This window comes from Falco biarmicus, chromosome 5 (genome assembly GCF_023638135.1).
Source record: "Falco biarmicus isolate bFalBia1 chromosome 5, bFalBia1.pri, whole genome shotgun sequence".
Classification (NCBI taxonomy): domain Eukaryota; kingdom Metazoa; phylum Chordata; class Aves; order Falconiformes; family Falconidae; genus Falco; species Falco biarmicus.
This window is the reverse complement of record NC_079292.1, coordinates 61,999,852-62,017,858: the sequence shown is the minus strand read 5'-3', so window position 1 is coordinate 62,017,858 and position 18,007 is coordinate 61,999,852. Positions and strand designations below refer to the sequence as shown.

The following is an 18,007-nucleotide window of genomic DNA, read 5'->3' as shown; positions in this document are numbered from 1 at the left end:
GAAAAGTCTGAGCCATTCCTTCTGCCAGGCCAGATCATCCGTTGTAAGCAAAACTGAAGTAACATGAAAGGTCTTGACCTCAGAAAAGAGAAACGGCACTTCTCAGGGCCATACATACCGTCAGCACATACATCACAACCCCTGGCTCTATCTGCTCTGCATAAACAAGAAGTTATTTACTTTTCTTGTCCTATAGCAGAAAGGAACAGGATCTGATGAGCACGCAGGAAACATCTTGCCCTGCCAAATCCTACTAGCAATTTTGCAGTACTTAGTTAATCCGTACAACAAAAGCAGACAAGTTTGTGTATTATACGTGTATCACCACTGAGTTCTTTAGGAAAAAAACATGGAGTTCAAGATAACAGGCTACAACTGCATCAAACATTACATTTGTGGTCTAAAGGTGGATGCAGCATCTAGCCATGACTGCAGGTAAGAATTTGGGAGAAAGCACTACATTTGCAGCTGCTGTGGACTCTTCAAAAACTTAAGCTAGCTTCAAAGCACAACTTTGTATTAAGGCACCCTTATGGAGTGCCTTCAGGTGACTGAAAAATGATAACATCAGGGTGACAAAGCAAAGCTGGCAAACTGGAGGCAGCTAAATTATTAGGTATTTCAGACATGAGAGAGGCTGCTTTCACAAGACTGACCAGAGCAGCACTACAAAAGAGCTGAACAACTCTGAGAAGAAAGAGAAACAGTTTTGCTTTTGTCAAATCAAGACGTCTGTCTACTCATCCCTTCTAATCATATGCAGTAACATAGCTGAGTTAATTTTCCTCTGCTTAGCTCCAAGAAATCAGCCAAAACCATTTAATAAAAATAGCAAAAAAATTTTTTAGAAAAACCACCTTCTTATCCAGCTCACCAAAGCTGGAGGATGTTCTTTTGGCCTCCTCAAATAGTCAGTAGTATTTCTCCCAGAATCACATTCAGGAGACCCACCGTTATGTTATTAGGGCTGATAAGCCAACTTCCAGAGATCCTTTGCTCTGCCTTAGATCCGTTGAACAAGCATAACAATGACAAGCACAGCAGTTACTCCAGTCCCCTATCCATGCCCACCTAAAAGAAGAAAACATCTTCTGTCATACTAGTTCAGTGCCCTTGGTTTTGTACTGTCAACAAGCTTCAGAGAGAGGGATAAATGAACAGAGCCCTGTCAGGATATCCTGTCATTCAGTTAGGAAAGGTTTATTCAGCTTTGCAGTGAAAACTTTCAGCAAAATAACCTGCGTTTTGGAATTTTTCCTGCCCACAGGCAAGCTTCACATGCTGTATCTTCCACTCATTTTCCTTCAGGAAGACAAGAGTCCTGTTAAACTATTTGCCTAAGAATGCAGAAGAAATAGCAGCTCTAACAAAAGACCATTTTACGTCAGAATTTTAGTTCTCATGTCTGGAGGGCTTTGAAGGACAAAAATCAACTTCTTCACAATGGAAATAAATTCAGTTGTTTTATTCTTCTTGGGCTTTTTGGCTGCAGTGAAACTGTGTTTAACATCACAGGTCCCAGATGAGGTAAGAAGCAGCTTTTTATTTAAGTAATGAATTATTATATGTCTGTATTACAATATAGGGGTGGGGTTGTTTCACTGTTAGAGAGAGAACTGTTATCAGATACTGTCTCTTATAGAAGAAAAATCCACCTTAACAGTCACTGATGCATACGACACTGAATTATAAACTAAGAGCTCTGCAATTCTGTCATCTGAAATAACAGAAATGTATGTTTACTCCACATGAGAATTTAGTTCAAAGGATATGTCATAAGTGAAAAGTCTCTAAAAATGGCAAATGTGGCAAAAGACTGTAGCTGACACGTTTGTCAAAAACAATAGAAAACAGAATTTCTGCTAAGTCAGAAGATAAAAGCAGAATTTTTTCCATAGTGAAAATTATCCATTCCACTAACCGCAAGGAGGAAAAGGTATTTCAGATAGATAGGGGGAAAATTCTAAGGGATTAAGCTAATGGAAGTAATTGCATAAAGCCATAAATTTAAGTAAAAGGTTTGTAGACTTTTGGGGAAGTGGTGCATTTGTCACGTACAAATCCTGTGGATCTGTGGAATTTCACAAAATCTGTTTTCACCACCCTTGTAGAGAGGCAGAAAGTGTTGGGGTACATATCTGAACCAGGAGTTCAACAGCGAGACATTCACTCATCTAAACTGTCTCACAGCATGAGGCTTTAAATTACTGTGTTCTGGAGAACAAATACTTGTAGAAAAGGAAACAAAAGGACAGGGAGAAATTGTGGTGATGGGGTGGAAAGGGGAAGCCACTCAGGGGTTTTGTGGATTTTTTTGGTTGGGTGGGTTTTTTAAATGCTAAAATACTTTGAAAAGTACAAACAAGTGCTGGGAAATGCATTAAATGTACTCTGTCTCTAAAAAAAGAGCCACTAACAAATCACCTTTCTTCCATTTTCCCTACCAACAAAAAGGGAAAAGGAGGAAATGGGAGAAAGTGGAAATAACCCCACCATTCCAAAATAAATAGTGTTTTATAGCTGGTAGTAAGGAAAGGGTATAACTTATTTTCATTTTACCTTTTTGAAATCTCTTTGAATTTTCTCATTCCAAAAATGTAATTTTGTGGGGTGCCTTTTCGAGGACAACTTCTGCAATGAGATAATTTCAGCCACTCCTACCAACAGCTTTTTCACTTCTGAACCTGAATATCCTGCAAGTCCAGCCATTTGTCTGGCCTCAGGCTCTTAATGGCTTACACCGAGCACCTGCGAGGGGCACGAGTTGGTTCAGTAACATACTTCTCTAAAGGCTCAAAAAAATCAGCCAGCGCTCTGAGTTTATGATTCTTCCACATTAACAGTACTGATTTGACTCAGCAGTAATGCTCCAAGGATTAAAGGTGCCTGGCCTGTGTGCATTTGTGCTTTGTTGGTTCTTGCTCTGGTGCTCTCATTAAGGATGGGACATTGAGGTGGCTGCGCTGGTGCTGAACAACAGGGGTTTGAAAGGCTTGAAGCATTCAACCCCCCTCGTGTTGGTGCCTCGTGAGGTCGTTTTGGATGGGAAGCGAGGTGCAGAGATGCTCTAGTTTAAATGCTCTGCTGAGAGGGCAGGGAGGATGCTCAAGTCCTCCCAGCATGGCACTGCTCACCGATTTGGCCAGTGTCTGATCGAGCTATGTCCACATTATACCCACATCTGGAATAAGGTCTCAGTTTTATTTCAAAGATGCTTGAAATGCATCTATGCAACAGTAAGAGGCTTTACTAACCAAATACTTTAATGTTATCTAGATCAGATTTCAACAGTACATTTATAACGACTAAAATTTGACAACTAAATAGATGTTGCAATGAACTTATAACTGGGTGATGACTGTCAAGTGGAATCCCTCAGAACTCATGAAACTTAATCTCCTTATCAGTGTCTGTGTTACATCCCCACAATGTTCACTACTGAAACGTGCTGCTGTCACAAACACTGAAGGAAGGATAACTAACACGGGGAGAAACCGCTGGGGTGAGGGTTTCATCCAGGACTACTAGGCTGTAGCACATACAGAAATCCTGCACAAGGTGCCAGTGTACCCACCCAGGCCAACCACGAGCTTCTGCAAAAAGGCTGCAGCATCCCACACATGCCCAGAAGGTCCAGTACTACCTGGACGGCACAGGGCTGCATTTGCACATATCTTGTTTGGGAATCCCTGGACAGAAATACTGGAGGATTTCCATTAAGCAACACTGCCATGGGGTCCATCCTTGGAAGTGGTGGCTTGGAACACGCCCTGCATAGCAAATGACCTGAAGCTCCTGCAGCGATGCTGCTGCACAAATGGTTAACAGTCAATCTGCCAAGGCAGGGGACAAAGACGACCTTGCAGGGGGAGCATGCAGGTCCCATTCATGCCCACAGGAATTGCCCAGACTGGGTCTGACACTCCCTATCCAGGTGGGCTATTGGCAAACTGGGCAGGCTCAGGAAGAGAGCTGGGGGGTGACTCAAGGATTGGGAAAGAGGAGTTACAGCAAGGGATTCAAGAAATTATATTTATTTAGGTGCACCATAAAAATGTACTTTGATCTCAGACTCTAAGTATTCATAGGAAGGGAGTAGTACACTGTAACAGAATAGATTTCTACCTGTCACACAACTACAGAAAAGCAACAACTGGAGACTGAAGCAAAACCATCACAGACAAATCATAACAGAAGTAACACACCATGGTTTGTTTCTCCACAACTGACTATTTCCAAATTCAATGAATACTTCCTAAAAGGTCTTCTTGTTCAAACTAAATTTGATACAAGAAGCTCCATTATCCTGTATTGTGCTCCTCTGGTATAATTGTCCTTCTGGCTTTATGATCTGGGAAATTACTTAAAATATCCACAGACAACTATTAACATAATATTTTGAAATGGATGATGCTGCTAGAAGTGGCCCTTACATACACACATGCACGCAGGCACACACACAGTGGACAGGCACAGTTTTTCAAGATAAATGTTAAGCATTTCCTCACGTTGCCCTGGTAATGATTCAGACATTGCCTTAATTGACTACTCGACTGCTTAATTGAAATCCCATTTAGAGAGTTAATTTCAGCTCTATTGTGTCAGATAGGAAGTTTCTCGTGGTCGATATTGCTTGAGTGAGTTAAGACCACCTAAATGGGTTCATACTTAGAGGTAAATGGTTATCTTAGAATAGAAAATGGAGCACTTCACAGTACTTCCTCTCCAATAATTATTTCATTTATTACTTTTTGTTGGTCTTTAAGATTATATTTTGCATTAGATTATTTCTCGCCATTTGTGGATTATGAACTCACTTCTACGAATACTCACCAGGAAGTAAGAAGATGAAGCCAATGTTAGACGGAATTCATCAAAGACTGTTTCCTTTAAAATAGGTTGACTGTTTTACTAATAGGAAACAGATACTGGTTTGGTACATAGACATTTTCAAATCTATGATTTCTGTAACGACAAAATACTGTTGTCACAATACCCCTTTGCCACCTTCTCAAGTATTTTGTCAGATTTTCATTCTTGAAACTGGGACCTCCACAGCAAGGGGAGTGAGCCCTTGGAGGCTAGAGGGCTATGGACAGGTTTCCCAAGCTGGGCTGGTTCCTTCTGTGGCTTACTCTAGATCCAAAAAGAGGAGGCTGATCTTCTCAGATCTCAAATCTCAAATCTACCAGATCTGACTGCAAAGCTAGGTGTCATTCTTTTAAACCAATTTGGAAATACTGTCTGTAGTCTTTTAATTCACTGTGGTGGTGCTGATAATATGAAACAGCTTTTGAGAGGAACAAAGGCTTGTGCTGTGCTCTGTGTGCAAAGAGCCACAAGCAACTTCCTCCTCACCTTGCATTTAGTTTTGCCATTGAATGGAGAAGGCATTTGCCAGCACTTGTCTTTCTCCATCCTGCTCTGGGTTTGCACGGTAACTTCAGAACTGATGCGCTGTAGGCTGATGCTGTCTCAGTAACTGGACTTTTAAGTCTGCTGAACTTAGTATTTATTGATAAAGCATTCTTAGGAGAAATAAGACACTCAGAATGGTTTATCCTGCAGTGGTTGGACATACGTTGTGCAGACAAGACTACTGCAAAGTCCTAATATGTGGTCTATTACCTAGTTCGGCTCCAGAGCAGGGAGCTCCTGCTGAAATGCATAGAGCTTATGGCTGTGAGTGAGAACAAAGCAGAATTACATTTGACATTTTTCAGCAGTACCACTGCAGGCAGAGTTAAAGCAACTCAGAGAAGTTTTTCCTTCTTTTTAATTAATCTTCTCATATTACAGATGAAGAAGCAATGTGACCAAAAGCTTCTCATACGAATGAAAACTCAATGTGTACCTTGCTCTTTAAACCTCGAAACCCAGTGCCCTGCTGGTTACACCAAAATCACCAACGGAACTGGGATACCAGACTGCAGGTATCTCTTCTGTCAGAGCTTTTCTGCATGAATGTTGTTCTCCATGAATTAGAAGATGTTAGTTCATGTTACAAATGCTGTATTCTATGCTATTTCCTTAAGGAACATTTACTGTTGGCTTCATTAGCTCCAGAACTCAAGCTTCACTCAGAGTACCTCAAGCCTAACATTAATCAGCAAATGGTATAAGAGGAAAATGAACATTGCTATCAATGGCCTGTCAGATGTTCTTTTAATTGATACCATAAAATCACTTCCTTGTTCATTCTGAATAATTGATATGAATTATATATAAATATTATACAATAAATATATATTATCATATAAACTATATTTAAACATAGTTTATATCATATATTCTCATATAAATAACATTTTTTAAATTGCCACATTGGGGAGGGGTGGGGGTTGAAGGGCAGGAAGATATATATCAAAACAAATCTGAAATCTTGCCTTTCAGGTTAAAAAAAAAAAAAAGAAAAGCAGTATTTTAGGGAAAATGTAACTATTTTGAGCTTACTTAGCATTTAAAGAACCTTGATATTAAATAATTTTTAAAATACTATTTCAAATCAAAAGTAAGCAAAAACTGCTGTGATTAGGTTGCAGAAATAAAAAAAAAAGATAAATATACTATGCAAATGAAACAGCTGCAAGGATTTTTGTAGACTCTGATGTTCAATGTATGTTTAAATGAAGAAAAAAAGGCAGATCAACGCAACTAAGCTTCAAGTACTTTGGTCTGACACTGAAAGGAGGAGAGGAGGTTAAGAATTTCATTTTTCCCCATAGGAGACTTTTAAGTACTTTACAGCAGCTCCAACTTCTTTTCCTCAGGTATTATCTAGAAATGAAAACGCACACACTCTCTTTCCTGGGATGTCGGCATCATTGTACGAAGGAATTTGAACAACCTGAGTGCTGCCAGGGACACTGGGGCCCAGACTGCATGCGTAAGCTTTTTTTTTTTTTTTTTAAAAAATAGAATCTGAGTTGAAGCAAAGCAGTGATTTATCTTCTTTTCAGAAACTATTCCTGTGAGAACTTTGGTCCTCAGAGCTTATTAGAGGAGTAGTAATAACAAGCAGTTTTCAGCTAAAACTTAGAGGATTTGGAGAAACACATATTCCAAGCCTAATCTAACAAGAAAAATTCATAGAAAAATTCAAAAGACTCAGGGAAATCCCTTGGTTTTGAGATTTTTAGAACAAATCATTTCATTCAATGCCTCCAAAATGATTTTTCATTTAGGAGTATCTTCACAAGGGATTTTTAAAACTGAGATTTTAAAACTGCAAGTTTAAATGTTTCATTTTATGTCAAAAAAACCCTCAACTGCATCCAAATCATTCACAGATCTCTTCTTTAATTCTTTTTTTTTTTTTTTTTTTTTTGGATGCAGGGAGGGTCTTTTCTTTCAGCTCAACTTGGAACAGTTTTTCCCTCCAAGTTTTCTGAACTGCCCACGTATGCTGAAGGCCATCATGAAGCAGGGGTAATCAGAAGTGCCTCTCCTCCCACTGCCCCTTCCTCAGGAAAAGCCTTTCAGCATCCCCACAAGTGCATCACCCCACAGGCTACTGAGAGGGGCACCAAGACCTGCAGAGGAAGTTTTTCCCTGCCCAGACAGAGAATTTCCTTCTTTAGTTAATGGGGTCAAGGTCTGGTTCAATGTCCATGAAGTCCTTTTGTCCACAAAATAGATTAAAAAAAAAAATAATTTTAGCCCAAGCTATGATTTGAATTCCAGCCATTTATCTACTAAAGCAAAATAGCCAAATCCCAGCTTCAAGCTGCTTCTGTAGAAAAGACAGGCAAATAGCTGAGTATGTAGCATGTGGTCATGTCTTCTTCTGAAGATAACTACTTGTGTGGTGATTTACCGTCTTCCTACCAAATGCAGTCTAAGTGCCTGGTACGAGGAAGGTAACTCTACATGTGATCATCACCCCATTTCAGGGTGCTCTGGGCGCCACGCAAGGGGCATTGGTGTTTCCAGAGAGGGGCAGAGCTCTCTGCCCCTGAGCCAGAGCCCTGCCTGCACCACCCCGGGCAGGAGGCTGCAGAGGCAAGGAAGCCCTCTTTTCCTTTGAACAAACTTCCTGGTCCCAAAAAGCAAATAATCAAGGTCTCAGCATTGTTTCTGCTGTCATTTGGAGGAGGAAAATAGCTCTTTGCATTATCACAGTCTCTCCAAGAACATACGACGTGCCTTGAAATGTTTGGAGGAAAGCCAGTCCTTCCTGAGGCCAGAGAAAAATCCCTGACTAGGGGTTTAATTCACATTTAGCATCTGACGGTAATGACAAAACTGGCTTTTAAATAGCACTCTGACTTCCTCAACAGATAGCTCATTCTGAAACACACAGTGCTAATGAAAGATGTTTTGTCCCATTCCCTCCCCACAAAGTGCCCCAAGCCAACCAGCCACAGAGGAATCCCTTTGGTAAAAAGTGTAAAGGAAAAAGGGAAAGGTATGGTGGGGGAAAGGTCCAGGGGGAAAAAGCACAGCCTTTTAACACTGCCAGTATCATCCAGCCACAGATACCACTGCTAGGGGAGCTCAGATGTCCCATATGTGTAACAGATGAGCTTCAGCAGGAGCCTAGCTCAGGTTCCCACTCTGGGCAAATATTTCCATGGCTCCAAAGCAAAGCCTGGGGACCAACTGAATGGTGCATGGTATGAGCAACTGAGTAAAAAACACTGTAAGAATAAAGGAAAAAAGGAGGAAAAAAAAAAGGCCAAGAGGAAAGATAATAAATTTAATTCTATCAAATTATATGCTCCAAACTACATCTCTACAAGTTCTACCCACCACTTCAGCCTGCAGGGAGACAGATGAAAAGAAATAATCCCAGAGGCTGCATTTGAAAACACTTGGGAATTAAACTAAATTAAACTATGAGGCAAAAAATCTAGTAGATTTAAGCTCTTTTGGCCTAGATATAAAGATGTGGCCTTCATACTCTGATGGTTGTAAGAGCTAAGCAGAAGCATCTCTTCCTTACTACTTTTTGGAAAACGTCCTCAAGAAAAGCAAAGGTCTCACTTCTCCCCAGTACCAGGGTGGCAGCAGGGGGCTGTGCCACTGTCACTCCAGTGTCGCGGCACTGCCTCCTGCAGCCCCACCAGCCAGGGGGAAGTGCTTTATCTGCCTGACCAAACTCATACAATATGGTAATTTGCTAAACTTCGGATAAAGCTGTCCCTTGGTGCTGGTATCAAAACAAGAGGCAACAGTAGTGAAGACAAGGGGAAGTGTAATGAATGCCAACTGCAAAAAAACCTGTTTCATCAGCAATTTTAAAGTATCCTGTCCTAGAAATTATACCATAAACTCTGAGGTTTTGCTTTCTTTGCACATCAATTAAAACATCATTGCAGGTAAAATTGTTTCAATTCAGATCACGCATTAAACAGTTTGCATCTGTGTCAGTGCTAAAGATGAAATTTACTTATCACATGGTAGCCAGAAAACAAGATTAACTAAAAGTCACTTTTTAAAGATTAAAGTATTTATTACTTTACCTCATTTCTGCTTATTCCATCTCAATTCTTAATAAGTATTTTTATTTCAACATGCATGAGACAAACTGCACTAAAATTTTCAGCTTTAAATATATTGTTTTTTCACGAGAAGTTTACTCAGATCCAGGGGACCTCACAGACTCATCATTAAGGAATAAAATAAGAAATACTAAAAGATTGGTATAAAGCCAAAGTCATCACTAAAATTAGGTGTATACATATACACACCGATTTATCTGCTCATCACTGTCCAAAACAAACTCATTTTCATGAAAACCGCCACATCACTTAAACGCTTTAAATCAGGATTAAGTTACTCAGTGGGAGCATAAATCCAGTGATGCTTATTTCCACTCACACAGAACAGAGACTCTTTATAAGCAATAAATCTACCAGTAAGGCACAGCAGAGAACCTATGAGGGCAGTAGGAGTTTGACACATTTAGATAACAACCTGCATCAGGATTATGGTACCTAACCAGAACTCCAATTGCGGGAAGGAAGGGCTTATAAAAGGGAGTTAAATCATTTCCACAGAGAGGCTGACAACTATAAAAAATGAGGATATCCCTACTAGTGAAAAAAACTGAAAGAACAATCTGACTAAAAATTACTGTAACATGCATTTCCTATAGGTGACCTTTCAGTAAAAATTTGAATATTGAAAAATTTTGGCCAAAAATTAAACTATTCTGATTCAGAAATATGTACCTTATCCTCTCCTGCTGGCTAGGGTTTGGGGTCAGATCCTGTCTCACCTGATATATCACTGCCTGTAGTCATGGTTTTAGCACCAGAAGATCTAACAAGCATAGTACATCTTCAGCACAGCAGTTTTACTAGTGACCACAGCCCACTGGACAGAAGTGGGTTATGGGATACCCAAATTTCAATTTCCAAGATCGTTTGAATCACGTATCATAGTCTTATGGGAGGTAGCAGGGAAAAGGAAAAACTTTCCACATAAAGCAAATACAATTTGTGGGGAAAAGAAAAAGGCTTATTTAAACTCTAACTTAGCATCAAATATAATTCTAACAGAAAATTTTCAATCAATCAGAGCTGTATTAACACAGAGAAGCAGCAGTCAGGCAAACTCCACCTGTATCAAAAAAGCTGACCGTTTAGAGTGGCTGCAGATAGAGGGGGATCAACGGGGACAAAATCAATGTGGTACTAGAAAAAAAACTATTTTTGGTGCAATCCTTTGATTACCATCACTAGCTTAAGTTCCCAGACTAGAGAGGGTGATGCTCTCTCTGCTGAAGCTGAGATTCTAGTGAAGAGAAGAGATTCAGACAGCTGCAAAACAGCAGCCATCACTCGAGGTCCCTGCCTGGCCCTAAACCCTGCAGCCTCTGCGGTTGTCACCCGCAATGTGCAAGGGAAGCGTAAGGGTCAGAGCAAGCTGGCTGGTGAGTTAAACACTGTCATTTCCAGCATGTCCAGGAGGAGCTGCGTCACCATGCAACAGGAGAGGACATTGCTCCCAGGGTATAAATGGGGATGGAACATGCACTTGTCAGGTATGTCCTTTCTTTTAAGCGAAAAAATGCAGCAATAGCATGTAAGCTTTGCTAAGAAATAATGCGCATTCCACTGTGTAGATACATTAAAGGAAAGCATTTCAGAAAGAGCAGAGGTGATCTGCTTGGAGTTAATTTTTTGCTTGGATCACACTAATCTTCACACTATTATTTCTACAGATTTGAGCATGTTCGGGTTAAATTATTAAAAAGTTCTTCCATCTTGCCTTCCTGAAACAGGTGTTTTGAGTTCCTCTAATTTTTGGAGTGTGCTATTACCTATGGCTTTTTGCCCTAATTAGAAAGCACTTATACTTGGGACTATAGTCTCAACACAATGTTCCTTTGCATATGTGTTTATGCAGTGCTTCATAACTTCAGTCAAAAAGATTTAAAAAAAAAACCAAACAACTTGATTTTTTTCTGCTTCCCCCTCTACTGGTTAATCTTTCCATTACATCAAAAGCACACCTCCTGGGGACACATGAAAAAGAGACAGTGAGAAGTAGTCAGAAAATCCAACCTAACAATTGTAAGAATGATTTGGGCGTTAGGCTTGATTATGGTTCTTTATTGTGAACCTGATATTCACAACATCTGATTTGAAGTGTAAGATCTAAAAATTATTTTTTAAAAAGGCAGAGAGAGGGGAAAGAAAATCATTCAAAAGACATCTTCTAGATTGAAGTAGTTATTTCTGATTTGCTGATTGAGCCTTTTGTGTTCTTTTGGCACCTAAGGATGCTGTTTTCAGGCTGCTAAGCATATATCTATCTGTATAGAGGTAAATGAGAAACTTAAGGTTTTATCTCTGTTCTGTAATTCACAGAAAGGGTTTGGTGGGACAGCCTGTGAAAAATGTGCTGAAGACAATTTATTTGGTCCTCACTGCGCATCAGGTAAGTTTGAGCTTTCTTTATTGAAGTGGGGAAAAGAAGGTGAGTGAAAGCTGTGCTCAGACACTAAGAAATCACAGTGAAATGGGTAAAGGGTCTAAGGGTTTCTCATCAAGAGCTGCTGTCTGCTTCAGGGAACACAATGGGAAAAGAAAATAGGCAGCTACTCATTCATGGTGGGGCTGGATTCAAGTCAGGACCATACAAACCCTCTCAGTGTAGCGCTACAAAAATATCTTAATCTGGTCTTGAATACCTTTGTCAAATAAATTGGGGATTAGAATCATCTGTGTGTTCCTGCAGCTCTGCCTCCCTGTTAACAGATTTGTATAATATCTTTCAGTTCTGCCTGTTTCTTAAAGTTTTCTAGTATTTTATTTACCTTCCTGACCTCCACTGAACATTAAACTGACAAATTGGAAATCTGCCTGAAAAAATAATATTAAGAAATATCTCCTTCTTTAGTGGTAATATTTGTTTATCTCTAAGTAAAACTCTTTTTGTTCCCTCAAGATCTACATAAAGTTACTTCTAAAAAGAGTCATGAATGGCCTCAATTTAAATAGTCTGTATTGGTCTTTCTACACTAATCCTACACCGTAGCAGTCTCAAAAGCCCTTTTTCCAGCTGTCCACTGGATGCCAGTGTTGATACACAGAAATATAACTGAGTCAACATTTTCATGAAAATAGGGCACTTGAATGAATTCAATATCCTAAATGTAATTATTTTCCAAGAAGCTACCAGAGGACTCAACTGCATATTAATTTAAGCAATATTTTACACATCAGCTTTCTGATATTCGAGCTTCTCCAAGTTTTCTAAGCATCTATAAATACCGTGCATTTGTGACTAACTGTTTTTCAGCAATATCTTAGCCATTCCTGGTTTTTATATTAGGACTATTAACAGAGGTAAAATGCTACTAATTAATTAGTGTAATTGATTTCCATGAACACAGAATACATTTGTAAAGGGAAAAGGATACACCACATCACCACAGCTTAAACATGAAGTCAACAATACAACTCTGTACATCTTAAAGGCCTTTCCAAGCATAACTGTAAAGGGCCTTTTTAAACAGTATAATTATCATAATTGAAACAGTTATAACTATGAAGCTTTTTAAGTATACTTAAGGCTTAAAAAAACACTTATAAAAGGATCTCATAGTTGCTTGGGCTCTGAATACAGCATCTTGTGTGCATATTGTGACAAGGTTTATAACCAGAAATGACAGAATATAGGAACAGGACCAGAACAAAGCCTGAGACCTACACTATGATTAATTATCCTTTCAACCAAATAAATTCTGTTTAGTGGGGGAAAAAGGTTACAAAACTCATCTCTTCTGGAGGTGTTTGAGACAAACAGAATTAAAGCAAAAATTAGCAATTTGTTAACAGTTATAAAAATGGTCTGTTACGTGTTATATGCAATTTTGGCTCAAGACTGCATGTCAGATTTTACAAGTTTTATGGCATTGGCAACTAGTCAGTTTGGTGTTTATAGTGTGTGTCCTGAAGATTTTCAGATAGTATTAACAGCCTGCAGAAATCAGTATGTTATTTCCTGATGTATGCAACTGTGAGTATTGATCTTCTTATTAGTGGAAACCTATAAATTCAGGAACTCAGATCAAAGCTTGGTTTGGCCGGAGCTGTTGGCCAGGACACCATTTGCTATGGGTAACCACTAACAACGTCTTTCCAAACACCATTATTCTTCAGTAAATCCAATCCCTTTCTCCATACAGTTTGCAACTGCGTTCATGGAGTATGTGACAGTGGAATTACAGGGGATGGAAGATGCACTTGCCTGTCTGGATACAAAGGGCTCAGCTGTGATCAGCGTAAGTAGACTTTTTTCTATATAAGATATATTCAACAGCTCTGATACAGTTAGAATTGGTAGGACAAATGTCAAATTAGTCTCAGGTTAGTGACAGTTAGTCTCAAGTTAGTCACTCTAGGGAGTCAAACATAACACTGAACCTCAAGCCCTGCATGTGAGCTCCCATAACTATCATCACCTCTTCAGTTGCCAGAAAAATGATGACAGCAATAGGATTGATGGTCCCTAGATCAGGCATACTTTGAACCAGTATACTGCAGAACGCAATGCCTCTTGCCACAGTGCACAGACACAGCTTAACCTGTCACACTCTGTCCCTCAGCAATAGCTGAATGTGAGGCCTTGCAGTGTCCTGCGAACTCCAGATGTACTGCCTCAGGCGAGGATGGAGGACAGCTGCAGTGCACATGTCTGCCCAACTACCATGGGGATGGTACACAATGTGAACGTGAGTAATTTTCATGTCCACGGAGATCTTTGTATATAACATCATTAGCATTACACAGTTCAGATATTGAGTGCGCTTTTGAACCAGATCTCACCATCTAATTGTTCTTGGGTTCATATTCCAAAGCGGCCTCACGCACAAACTAGATTCCTTCAGGATGAGACTAAACCCTAAAATGTGCTTCAAAAGCACATCGGTCCAATGCTAACAAGCTTCAGTCCATGCAATCAGACTAGTAAACCCTCTTGAAATACATAGTGTGGATACTGGGTCATCAGTGCTTACAAATCCATTCCTATCATGATCCTCTACTTGCTAAAGGTCAAACTCATAGTTTGCTTCCACAAAAATCAACAGCAGCAACCAAGGGCTTATATTTATTGAATATCTATCATGTGGCGGCTCAGCTTCATCACTAAGCATAAACTCTACAGACAAGTAAAGCTCATTTCAGCTTTCCTGGTTTTCATAAAACAAAGGTAGTATCGCTCCAGCTAGAGGTAAAAATCTACCTAAAAGTTGTCTTTATGGACTCCTTAACTTGCCATTGAATGCTCAAATTAACTGTATTACAAGAGTCCAGATTTTCTTTCCCGTAGTTACACTATGTCTTACTGCACCAGCTCTTCTTCTAGACCAATTGCAATGAAGAAAATGGTTGTATCTGATGCTGAAAGCACTATTTAGCAAATGTTGGCTTGGATCAGGCCACAAATAAAATACTTCTTATCCTGTCTGGGAATATTTACATTCAGTCCTCTTGGTCCTAACTACAGTGCCGTCCTCTCTGAATAGGCTTGAACACCATTCAAAAGCAAGACATCAGACAGTCACTCCTCAGGGAATGTGATGTTCTTCTAGTAGGCAGAGTAGACAAGTGAGATACAAAGAAATTGCAGCAACTAGGAGGATGCATGGATGTTGGTGCTCTGTCCCAGAGCCTTTAGATACTAGGGTCACCTGTGGCTTAAGCCAGTGACTTTTATATTTGACTGTCTGGGAAGCAGAGGACAAGCAGCTCCAGGCACAGCTAAGCACATAAGTGAAAGTAGCAGTGGCTGCCCCAGACTCAGCTTGGAGGCGGCATTGCTTATGGTCAGTTTGAGCATGTGAATATGTGTGCATGCATGATTCCACACTGCAACAGAAAAGGCGGCTTGGAAGAGCAAAGCTGAGCATTGCCAATTCTCTCAGTCCCAGCTGAGGGGGAAGAAAAGGGGGAAGAAAAGGGGGAAGAGAGGGGAAGAAAAGGGGGAAGAGAGGGGAAGACTGTGAGCAGCACCACCTTCTAGGTGAGTCTAGGGCCTGCCACCTTCTAGCTACATGTGCTTGACCATAACCTAAACTGTACACAAAGGTGTGAAAAGATGCTCTCCAATCACCACTGGATTTTGAACAACAGTATCCCAGCCTTGAAAAAAATTGCTTATGAAAATAACTAGTGAGCTTCCAGTTCAGTCCTGAAACTACAGCAGTGTGGAAGACTTGACTAAAGTACTTGCTGGCCAGTTTTCCACATAGCTGAATGGATGACATTATATTGTTTAATTACCGGAAAGAAAACAGTGAAGGCCTATTGTATTGAGAAATATTTTCCAACTGATCTAACTCATGTTTAAAGCTTGTACAGACCTCGTATCACGTTCCTGACCTTCTCTAGTTAAAATCCACCAGAGAACAAGGAAATAGTTGTGATCTTTTAATGAGCACATTACATGTTTTAATCTGTTTATAATTCAACTTGCCAGGTTAAGAGATCATTTCTGTTCAAAAGCAAACAGCTGGTTGCTATGTTAGCATAAACAGATTCCTCCCTTCTGCCTTCATGCCTCCACGATACTTTGGACTTGGCTGTTATGAGAAGTTTAGTCTACCCAGGCTTTGTTTGGCATGGAGGTGCTCTGGCAAATCCTTGTCTTCAATTTGAGTACTGCAGGCAACAATTCATTTACTTCACTTCTTTTTTTCACAAGCTATCAACCCATGCTCCCAAAAGGTCTGCAGTCCTAATGCCAACTGTGTTTACCTTGGACCAAATCGGCACAAATGTACCTGTCAAGATGGTTACAGAGGAGATGGTCAAGTCTGCTTACCTGTAGACCCTTGCCAGGCAATATATGGGAATTGCCCTGCACAGTCCACCATTTGCATCTACGACGGTCCAGGAAAGGTTAGTGTTATATGACATTTCTTACATCCACTACCTAAGAAATAATGGTTTCTGTCCAAAAAGAAGCCATGAGTGTATTGGGAACAAGGGAGACCAAGCTCAGCTCCTAGTTTTGACATAAACCCTGCCATTGACCTGGAGTAAGCCCCTTTACCTCCCTTCTCAATGTATGTATACCATGCTTCCCACTCTGAAAATGGGAATGGCAATAGTGTTCTTCTTCCTAGAATATTTTGACTCAGATTTGCCTCCCCAAAATCAAGGCACTGAAACAAAGCTTCTCCCAGTTAAATTTTGTCTCTCTGACCACAGGGGGCTTTATGGGACTGGTAGGTCCTTACACAGGTACCAGATACGTGCCTAAAGTTATTGTATTTAGGAAAGAAGTAATCTGTGTCTTTGAGGACAACTGATAAAAGGCACTGTATAAAGGCCGCATATTATTCATGCTGTTGGGAACCGGCTCAGATTTCTGTGTGTAAAACTCCCACCATCAAGAAAGGGAGACTTCAGAGGACTATGCCTTATTTGTCTAGACACCCTGAAGAGCCAAAAAGGGACTCAGTCATCCAGAGTCATCCTGCAGTTCATGGTCATATAAGTTTCTTCTCTCAGGGGTGTCTCAGTGAGCTGCATGTGGCCAGCACACACAGGCTGGTGTGTACAACAGCAGTGCTATACACCTCATTCATTTATAGTATGTTTTGGTACTCATTCTGGGAGGTAGAGAGGGCTGTAGGAACAGAGGTAAAAAAATTGACCTACCCACAGTGATTTTAAATGTTCTCTGGTTACAGCAGTGAATGTACCGGGCTTTATCTGAAGGAAATTTACCTGAGAGTCCATAGTTTTCTGGAGTGGATAAAACCTAGAAGGCAGTTGTATAAATATGGATAATCTTTACCTTGCACCTAACCTACCAGGTGATTAACTAAGGCTCAGTGTCTTTAAAGCCTAGTTCCAGAAAGTATGCTGAAATCCACAATCCGTGCATGTCTAATTTTTCTCTACCCTCTCCCATCCTGATTTAGTCCCACTGTGAATGCAAGGAGCATTATACAAACTTTGTACCTGGGAAAGGATGCAGCATGATGGACATCTGTGAAACAAACAACACCTGCCATAAAAAAGCTAAATGCTCGACAGTTGCACCAGGACGGATTACGTGAGTCTTTTTGCTTGTTGAAGCTTACACTCAGTCTCTCCCTCCTCTCCCTTGTAAACAGGCTGCTAAAAGAACTTGAGTGGATGAACACATCCTGAAGTTATCATTAAGGGTTTCTTTATCAAGGACAAATCCCAAGATTTAATGGGGTCAGGGTCAGGCAATTAGCATAGTGATTGATTTCATCAGACCAATTGCTAATACCTATTAAGTTTTATTTTCGTAGCACTCAGAGGTCATTTCTACACTTGTAAATAAAAAGAACCAAGACCTCTTTTCTGTTTCTCAGGGCAAGCAGCATCGTCTGGCTCACAGCTAAAGCCTCCTCTTCTTCCTAAACAGAGTAACTGCCTCTTGGCAGCAGTCCCTGGCACACACTATACCTTTAACTGTGCCTGGGTACTGCCTGGGAAAACGCTGCATGATGTGGGACAGAAACATGCCAGGCAGCATGCTAAAAATTAATCAGCATTAATTATCATGG

At 40.3% G+C, this 18,007-nt stretch overlaps 1 protein-coding gene across 2 annotated transcripts in view; it reads left to right on the top strand.

The window, feature by feature from the left end:
* Window positions 1-310: 310 nt before the first annotated feature.
* Window positions 311-18,007, top strand: part of STAB2 (stabilin 2) — an 88,155-nt gene continuing 70,458 nt past the window's right edge. The window contains exons 1-10 of one of the 2 annotated variants that reach the window (XM_056338952.1): window positions 311-435; window positions 1,268-1,527; window positions 5,800-5,933; window positions 6,771-6,886; window positions 10,905-10,990; window positions 11,820-11,889; window positions 13,643-13,738; window positions 14,063-14,188; window positions 16,162-16,358; window positions 17,390-17,523. In XM_056338952.1, coding sequence (XP_056194927.1) covers window positions 1,444-1,527; window positions 5,800-5,933; window positions 6,771-6,886; window positions 10,905-10,990; window positions 11,820-11,889; window positions 13,643-13,738; window positions 14,063-14,188; window positions 16,162-16,358; window positions 17,390-17,523 — 1,043 coding nt within the window. In that variant the 5' untranslated portion in view covers window positions 311-435; window positions 1,268-1,443. Of the gene's footprint in view, window positions 436-1,054; window positions 1,528-5,799; window positions 5,934-6,770; window positions 6,887-10,904; window positions 10,991-11,819; window positions 11,890-13,642; window positions 13,739-14,062; window positions 14,189-16,161; window positions 16,359-17,389; window positions 17,524-18,007 lie in introns of those variants that run through there. The other variant, XM_056338954.1, reaches the window with a different exon arrangement.